Source organism: Mobula hypostoma, chromosome 6, assembly GCF_963921235.1.
Source record: "Mobula hypostoma chromosome 6, sMobHyp1.1, whole genome shotgun sequence".
Classification (NCBI taxonomy): domain Eukaryota; kingdom Metazoa; phylum Chordata; class Chondrichthyes; order Myliobatiformes; family Myliobatidae; genus Mobula; species Mobula hypostoma.
Genome location: NC_086102.1, coordinates 41,466,059 through 41,475,800, shown reverse-complemented (window position 1 = coordinate 41,475,800; position 9,742 = coordinate 41,466,059). Strand labels below are relative to the sequence as shown.

General features: G+C 39.4%; 1 protein-coding gene across 1 annotated transcript; it reads right to left on the bottom strand.

The window, feature by feature from the left end:
- Positions 1-589: 589 nt before the first annotated feature.
- On the bottom strand, positions 590-7,251 carry LOC134347514 (cystatin-B-like). Its single transcript, XM_063049855.1, has 3 exons — positions 6,725-7,251; positions 1,392-1,493; positions 590-1,081 (listed from the first exon to the last, which is right to left on the bottom strand). Exons 1-3 carry the CDS (start codon positions 6,800-6,802, stop codon positions 953-955), a joined length of 309 nt encoding a protein of 102 aa, XP_062905925.1. The 5' UTR covers positions 6,803-7,251; the 3' UTR covers positions 590-952.
- Positions 7,252-9,742: the final 2,491 nt, after the last annotated feature.

Below are 9,742 nucleotides of genomic sequence, written 5' to 3'. Positions count from 1 at the left end.
ACCTGGGAGCTTTTTCCTTTTTCACACAACAGAATTTTAGGATTAATTTTGAGAACTACTAGCTTTCTGCTACAATTTACTAAATATTCATCGTGAATTCAAGTCCAGCACTGTGGAAACACATACTTATCACCATCTCTTTAATGAGAGTAGCAGGAACAATTGGTCAGAGTGCAGAAGAATTGCTTATTCTGCTCGAAGTTCTGACAAGCCTTTGTTCAAATGAATAGTGATAATTGCTAAGTAAAGCAGGATTTCCTAATGTATTGATTTAGTGGTTGCAGTACTTATTCAAGACCATTGGTCTAATAATATTATTAACAGATTTAAGATTCCTGCACTTTCAGTGTTTCCCAATTGTAACAGTGGCAAGAATGACATCTTTATTTGATAGTATTTTCGATCAACTTGGTAAAAATTAATTGATATCTGGAAGTACTTATGATTGTCAGAAGTCCTACAAAAGAGGCAATATAATGACTGGAAGATTAAATAATAATTCTAATCAATTAGGTAGATATCTTTTAAACACCAGATTGAAAAGTCATTATTTCCGTAATGCTGTATTAAAGCAATAAAACCCTTTAAGCAGTAGCAAGTGCATTTATTTCTTAAAATAAACTGCAGAGTACAATAAAAAGTATACATAATCTCAACAAAAACAATTTAGTTCAAAAATTATGCCCGATTTTTTCCTTACACAAATTGAATTCACCACAATAACCTTTGATTATAAAAAATCTTTCATGTTTGTTCAAGGATGGTATACATAATCAAACTTCTTGAACCTCTGCACTCTTCTCCCAACCATATGATATGGTTTATATGGCTGGAAGTTGATGCAAAATAAGAATGTCCCCAGTTTTGATAAAGCCAAAAGAGAGATGCTTAAAAATATAAAACAAACTACTTTTGCATAAGCCTAGAGCACTGACAGTAAGATATTTTGTATTCAAAAGAAAGTTAGTTCTTCATCCTTTGATTTGTTGTTCTGGATGCCCAGTACCTCCTTTTCACTGCCATGACAAGGAAGCTTTTCATATACTTTGACGTGAATGTAGTCACTGCCACCAACATGGATCTAACAAAACAAAATAAAATTGTTCAAGCTAGCATCTCAACCTATGTTCTAATAAGTGAAGTCTTATTAGCACAATAAAAAATCTCAAACTACTGCACTTATGGTTTAAAACACTATTTTATCAGAACTAAACAAATGCAGAAATATTGGGTGAAATGACAGGACAAAATGGAAGCTCTGATATGGTAGAAAGCAGAAAAAGTTAAGTTACAAAAGTTATCCTGCATGAGCTTAGTAACGTACAATGTGAATGAATTAGAAACAGCCAAGATTTTTTGAAATAACTAAAGGCCTAGAAGGATAAACTTACTTTAAAAAAGTGGTTGATCCCAGCTACAACTTGTGTTTTGTAGACTGTGACAACAAATGTGTCAAATGTTTTTCCAGCTTTCTCTTCAACCTGAGGCTTCACCTGAGAAACAAGGGTTTGATTCTGAATTACTTTCATTTCTACATCTTTAATAAGGAGAAGTATCCCAGAACCTGAGGCATTCAGGAAACAAGGGCAAATTGCATTTTAGCTCGTATGCTGTGATCACAAATTCAAGTTCCCCTAAATATCCTTAAAATCAACACAAATATTTGCATTTTCACTGTTGGAAATGTTCTACGACCCTTAACAAGAGCATTATTGAACGTTGCCGCGCTTCCAAGGGGAAACTGAAGGTGGAATCTCCGGATTACTCCCTGTGCCACAGGCTAGTGCATGCTTGGACTACACTGGCTGCTATGGTGAGAGAGGCAAATACATTAGAGGCTCTTAAGAGCTGTTTGGATAGGCACGTGGATATGAGGATGGAGGGATATGGACATGCTGTAGGTATTAGGGTTTGGGTGTTCTTGATTTGCCTTTTAGCTGGTTCGGCAAAACATTGTGGGCTGAATGGCCTTTCCCTGTTTGGTACTCTATATGTTCTAGAAGGGTTTAGGAAACATCTTGGAAAAGGTACAAGTTAAAGATTGACCGGTGAAAGCCATGTTACCAAACGTGAAGGGATGAGTCTAAATTTAGTGAGATGGAGAAGTTCTGTTTTTTTCTGGGTTGAAGGAGATAGTGATTAGGAGATTAAGACCATGAAAAATAGTTTAAATGCAATCACTGAAGAGGGAGCTGAATTAAATATACTCATTGCCTAGTGCACGAGTTAAATCCAGAGCAAGGGCAAAGTTGGGCACATTAAAGACGACAATCTGAATGATGATCGGAAACTGAATAATAGAAGTCATACCAGTGAGAATGGGATTAGATAAAGCTAGATGCAATCAATGTTCTTGACAACCAGCAGTTTTGCATGTTACTGCCAAGTGCTGGGACATGGATTCCATGAGTCCATGTTAGAGTCATCCAAGTGTAGGAAGGAAAACCATAGCTGCCTCTGTTGTACAACTCTGCCGATTAAAGCAGGAATAGATGGGTAATGATCAAATAGGATGTCATTTGCACTTTGTACAGAGCAGAAACCTCGCACTATAGGAAGGACAAATGACTGAAGGAACTTAATTCAAATTAAACTTAATTCGTATTTTTACTTTAGAATTACACAACTCTGCCCCATGAACCAGCCACTGTAATTTTACTCCATTAGCAACTTTAATTGTCACTTTCAGAGGCCACATTCTAGGATATCCGGACATTCAATTTACATTTAAAGTTCTTGCTCTTAAAACGTATTTTTTTTTAAAAAAAGCAAATCCCTATCTGCTTACTGACAAATTGTTACGCTTGTGGCCATAAAACTGGACATACCTTCAGAATCATAAACTCAGGAGATTCTGCAGGTGCTGAAAATCCAGAGCAGCACACACAAAATGCTGGAGGAACTCAGAGGGTCAAACAGCATCTATGGACAGGAATAAATAGTCTGTGTTTTCATCAGGACTGGATAGGAGGAAGAAGAATCCAGAATGTGATGGGGGTGGAGTGAGAGGGGAATGAGTACAAGCTGGCAGGTGATCGGTGAAGTTAGGTCAGTTGAAGCAGAAATAATTTAGGAATTATGGGAATACTGACAAGTGCAGGGAGTATGGTGGAAAGAGAAACTTAAACTGTTTCATGTCAATGTACTTTATGGTCACTCATATTTTCCATCAACAAACATTCCAACCCATTTCCAGTATCTGTAGTTCTGGTTTTTCCAATTCATATCAACTAAGTCTGGTTTCCAGATGAAGTCATGGAGTACTACAGCACAAAGTCTGGCTCTTCCAGCATCCAGCTCATGCTGACTTGATCTGCCTAATCCCATCTCCAGCACACAGACCATATCACTCAGTCCTTCCCATCCATGTACAGAGCACTAGGACAAAGAGTTTTTGAACTCTGGGCTTCTTGTCTTTGCCACTTTTTTTGTTCTTCACTCCACACATTTCTGCAAAACTTAGTTCTTTTTTTTTTAATTTTCTTTTTTTTTAAATTTTATTTTTATTTGGATAAGGAGTTCACAATTATCATGTACTTTTTTCACACATATAACCTTTTCCATTTTTTTATATGTATAAAACTACAATTATTTATACATTCTTAAGTACACATTGAGATGATATAAAAGCAAAATAAACATTTAAATAGATAATTATGTACTGTGGTAAATCTAACCTATTAGGCTAAGTAATGAAATTAGTTGTTAAGAAAAATGGTAATAATAGTTTCCATACAACCCTTCTGGACCATTTCCACTGGTCCAAAATGTTACATACAAGCCTATATACCAACCATTGTAGGTGTTTATATCCCAATTTGTTCGTGCTTGTTCCTGCCCGCAGACATAATTATCCAATCCCTATGTACTTATTTACTTAATTTTTTCATTTTTTTTATCCCTTTCCCAAATCTTTCCCTTTACTTGTGTTAATTCTCTATTTTCCAAAAAAAAACAACAAACATTTAGACTAGGGGTGCTTACGTTAGCAATATTACTGTTGATGAGAAGAGCAATATAAATCATTAGGAGAGTCATCTATAAAGCCAATAGAAGTCACTCCAACAGTATGCCTTCTACTCTACCTCCAAATAATTTCCAGCCTCTCTCACCATATTTGGAGGTGATGTGAATACAGTTTATTCTTTGAAGCTGAAATTCTACTTGTACTCTACCTATACATCACAACCATTTCAATATGGGGCATGACTTTTTCCTGCTCCCTTTTCATAGTTCACTCCTAGGATATGACTGCATTAATAGCTTGGAAGTGACTAGACCTAAATAATTTTTCTAATGCCGATCTATTTTCTAATTTGCTTTCTAACTCAGCAATAACGTGTGGATTTTCTTAGTGGGTCAGAAATAGGTTCACATTGGTCCCAAAACAACTTGCTTAGGTTTACATGTTAAAACACATTACCACCCTGAATATCTCAGTGCACCTATCATGCCTTAACTGAGATAGACCATAAGATATAGGAGCAGGATTAGCCATCTGGCCCATCGGGTCTGCTCTGTCATTCAAACATGGCTGATCATTTTTCCTTCTCCTCCTCAACCCCAATTCCCAGCCTTCTCCCTGTAACCTTTGATACCATGTACAATCAAGAACCTATCAATCTCTGCCTTAACTACACCCAAGGACCTGCCCTCCACAGCTGCATGTGGCAACAAATTCACCACCCTTCTGTCCAAAGAAATTTCTCTGCATCTGTTTTGAAAGGACGCCCCTCTATCCCAAGGCTGTGCCCTCTTGTCCTAGACTCTTCCACCATGGGAAACATCCTTTCAACATCTACTCTGGCTAGACCTTTTAACATTTGAAAGGTTTCAGTGAGATCACCCCACCCCCACCCTTCTGAATTGTAGTGAGTACGGACCCAGAGACATCAAACATTCCTCGTATGTTAATCCTGAAATCATCATTATGAACCTTCTCTGGATCCTCTGCAATGCCAGCACATCTTTTCTAAGATGAGGGGCCCAAAACTGTTTACAGTACACAAGGTGGGACCTCACCAGTGCCTTATAAAGCCTCAGCATCAGATCCTTGCTCTTGTATTCTAGGCCTCTTGAAATTCCTCATCACTGACTCAACCTGCAAGTTAACTTTCCGGGTGTTCTGCACAAGGACTCCCAAGTCCCTCTGCATCTCAGATTCCTGGATTTTCTCTCTGTTTAGAAAATAATCCGCACATTTATTTCTACTACCATGCACTTTCCAACAATGCTTTTCATTTGCCACTTTCTTTCCCATTCTCATAATCTAAGTCCTTCTGCATCCTACTTGTTTCCTCAACACTACCTGCCCCTTCACCAATCTTCACTTGGCAACAAAGTAATCTATTCTGTCATCTAAATCATTTACACACAGCATAAAAAGAAGTGGTCCCAACATCGACCCCCACGGAACACCACTAGTCACTGGCAGCCAACCACAAAAGGATCCTTTTATTCTCACTCGCTGCCTCCTACCAATCAACCAATGCTCTAAGCATGTTAGTAACTTTCCTATTATACCATAGGCTCTTGGTAAGCAGCCTCATGTATGGCACCTTGTCAAAGGCCTTTTGAAAGTCCAAATCTACAACATCCATTGCATCCCCTTTATCTATCCTACTTGTAATCTTCTCGAAGAATTCCAACAGGTCCGTCAGGCAAGATTTTCCCTGAAGGAAACCATGCTGACTTTGTACTTTCTTGTCCTGGGTCACCAAGTACTCCATCACCTCATCCTTAACGATTGAATAACATCTTCCCAACCACTGAGGTCAGGCTAACTGGTCTACAATTTCTTTTCTGCTGCCTTCCTCCTTTCTTAAAGAGTAGTGTGACATTTCCAATTTTCCAGTCTCCTGGCACAATGATTTTTGAAAAATCATTTCTAATGCCACCATAATCTCTAGCGCTGCCTCTTTCAGAACCCTAGGGGTCAGTTCCTCTGGTCAGAGCAACTTATGTAACTTTAGGTCTTTCAGCTTTTTGAGCAGCTTCTCTCTTTCAATAGTAACTGAACCCACTTCCCTTTCTTCACACACTACATCAGACATACTGCTAGCGTCTTCCACAGTGAAGACTGATGCAAAATACTCATTTAGTTCATCAGCCATCTCCTCGTCCCTCATTATTATTTCTCAGAGGGGCAGAAGTGAGGGAGCCCACTCTTACCACCTGCCGGCAATGATTGCAACCTCGATTCCAATGAAACTTGTATCTCTCAGCTTGAGTTCACGATCCTCCTTTTAAAAATCTCTTCTCCCAGCTCTACACCTATCATCTGAATGACAGAAAGACTTCATCCTTATAACACCGCTATCCTCGCCAGCCATTATCCCTACCTACCTTCAGCATTATTACACAAGCAGCTTTCCCAAATTCAACTTCATCCTTTGTGCAATCAAGGCACACCCATTTCCAAAACCACAACTGTCTAACCGTGCAGAAAAAAACAGTTAAACCGGGTAGTCAGTGAGAGAGTTCTGAACCTCTTTCTTCACACTCAAGTCACCTTAAGCTCCACCACGAATTCGACCTTCCTCCTTGGCCTCACCTCCCACCCGCTGGGCTTTACCGTCCACTATTTGGAATTTTTTCCGAGTTCAATCTCCGTGACCCACTTTGAAAAGTTTCCTTATGCTCAAAGCATTGGGGTGGACGTGTATACGGTAACGCTTCGAGAGGAAGATTCAGAGTCATGACGCTGTACATAAAGTGCACTCACTGAATCGGCAAGCTGTTGAACCTCCTGGGTGACAGGCTTCTCCTCGTCGACCCCGCCACAAGCGGTCTGAGTGCTCATGGTTATCCTCGCCGACACTCCGCCTGGTGACAAGCGAACCCGGTCCCGGTCCCGCAATTTATGGGCTCTCGTCGCATGACACAACCTCGCTGGCGATTACCAAACTGCCGCAGCTGATTGCAACTACAGGAAGTACTGCAAAGTTGGCAAACGAAAAGTTTGCAATTTCAAGAAGAAAACCTCAGGCCAATATATCGGAACATATGTACTGCGGTTTAATATTGTTTTCTGTTATTTTCTTTACTCCCATGCTGCCTGGATGAACAACTTTTTCTTTGAATTGTGTAACGGTTGTCCTCCCTGAGGTGCGGCATCTGCAGAAAATCGGAGAATTATGTTTTCCTTAATGGATTCTGAACCGCCTTTTTGCTTTGAATGCTCTGTAACGAAGGAACTAGGTGGGTTAGAACAACTATCCATTCACAGTCGAGTCGCAGCGAAAAGAGCTGTTGTCACATTGTCGTTCAGGTTACCAAAGCCCCCGGGAACTCTCAAAGCGGACCCGAAGTAAAACTCAAACACGTCAGTTCAAAACGAGCTCCTTGTCACGTAGGAAGTAATGCACACAGACCAAAGAGCACCTCATTAACAGTGGTGACAATCTTCTTGACTGCGAATGGCGAGTTTTCTCAATGTGAGAGAGAACAGCGCATACTGTTCAATGTCCACCCATCCCAGGCTAAAACTGTTCATTGATGTCTGTTTGAAATTTGGAAATGAGACTAATTCATTGGAATAGAGAATGTCAAGACTTTAGATGTAATATTTTAAAATCAGGCAAACTTTGCTAAGAGGGAGTGACTGTTTGCTCTTTTTCGGCGTTAGTGAACATTTGTGACTGCAAGCACAGAAGAGCCGTTGGAGCATGAAAAATTCCCCGGAAGTCACATTTCAGACAGGCTTACCACGCAAACGCCATTCGGGTCTAAGGCTGCTCAAGTCAGAGAATTCGCATATGTTACATTTTCCTCTACTTAACATTCCCCTGGTCGTTATTCTTTCCACATATCTGTTAACACCATTCTGATTTTGATTTTGTTACTTTATTGCCTTAAGAGGTATGTTACAGTAGCCAGTTAAAAAAATAACTACAGTATATTGGAAGCAAACAGGTGTCTGTGATCAAAAGATTCCGCCCACACATAACATTAGAGGAGCTATTGTAAAAGCCGGCAAGTTTAAAATCCTTAAAGTCCTTCATTTTAAATAGCAAGTACTGATATGTTTTTGTGCAAAGCATAGCACTTATACATTTTGGATTCTTGAATCCCTTTGTTTCTAAAAATCTATGGATTTCTGTCTTGAAGTTTCTCAGTGACTGAGCCTAAATAGACCTCCCAGGTGGACAACTGTAAAGATTTACTATCATCTGGGTAAAGAAGCTTCAGTGTATTTCAGTACGTTAGGGGTGGGCTAGTTTGCTGTGGTAGCAACCATTTCAATTTAATGGGCATGAACAGCTACCATGATCCAAAATCCTCTTCAGATTTTATGAAGCTGGCATTACCTCAAGCCCCACATTCTTCCCCCACCCCAAATCAAAAGGCTTGCAGGAACTTGCAGTACTCCTATTGTCAATGGGGTGACTTGCCCAGTTATTATAAGTATGATCTGACAAGACTAAATGATGCACAGCACTCCTGACACTCCCACAGTACAAGTTTAAATAACTAGTTTCTATTCCCAATCATGTTTAAACAACCAACATTAATCATATCAGTTACTACTTTTGCATATTGCATGCTTCAAACTTCTTTTTCCAGTACAGTAAATTTCTGCTCTTTACTTTTAATCGTACGACCACAAGAAATAGTATCAGCAGTAGTCTGATTTTGCCTCTAGCGTCTTCTTTCATTCTTGCCAGGTTTTGTTTGCACTTCTTTTGCATTGCAATGAAACCACTTCTCATTCTTCTAATTGCAACAAAGTGGAGCTTAATCTTTCCTCATACAATGACCTGATGTTCCATAAATGAATCTGGTGACCCTTCGGTGTATCTGCTTTATTTCCAAATAAATCCTTTTACTAAGGTGTTGAAACCCATGTAAAATATTTCAGAAGTCCTCTTCTCGACTTGCTCCAATTTAATAGGTGAGAAGATGACCTCTGAAATATTTTACGTGGGTCTCAACTTCTTAGTAAAAGGATATATTCGGAAAGGAGTAGATGCAGCTAATTATTTGCTTTCCAAACTGCTCACTTCACCATCATGTTCATATTCAGAGGATTCCATGCTCCCTCCTACAGCAGTTGTGTTAGCTCCCTTATTATTAACCATATAACAATTACAACACAGAAACAGGCCATCTCAGCCCTTCTATTTATTTATTGAGATTCTAGTCTATGCCGAACTCTTACTCTCACCTAGTCCCACCGACCTGCACCCAGCCCATAACCCTCCATTCCTTTCCTGTCCATATAGCTGGCCAATTTAACTTTAAACGACAACATCAAACCTGCCTCAACCACTTCTGCTGGAAGCTCGTTCCACACAGCTACCACTCTCTGAGTAAAGAAGTTCCCCCTCATGTTACCTCTAAACTTTTGCCCTTTAACTCTCAACTCATGTCCTCCTGTTTGAATCTCCGCCATTCTCAATGGAAAAAGTCTATCCACGTCAACTCTATCTATCCCCCTCATAATTTTAAATACCTCTGCCTCTATTATTCTCCTTTCCTTTTGTAGACCTGAGAAGGGTGCTGAACCATTCCCTTTTTCCTACAAACTCCTAGAAGGTTATTAATTGAAGAACTTGATTTGTATAAACAATTTAGATATTACACTTTTAGGACATGGACACCCAGATCCTTTTAAACATTGATACCTTTCAGTTTTCACCAATTAAAAAAAAACTCTTTCTCCCTCACACTTTTCCACATAATATTCCATGTTCTGTATCCATACCTGTTAACTTAATCCTTCTCCTATCTATTGAAAACC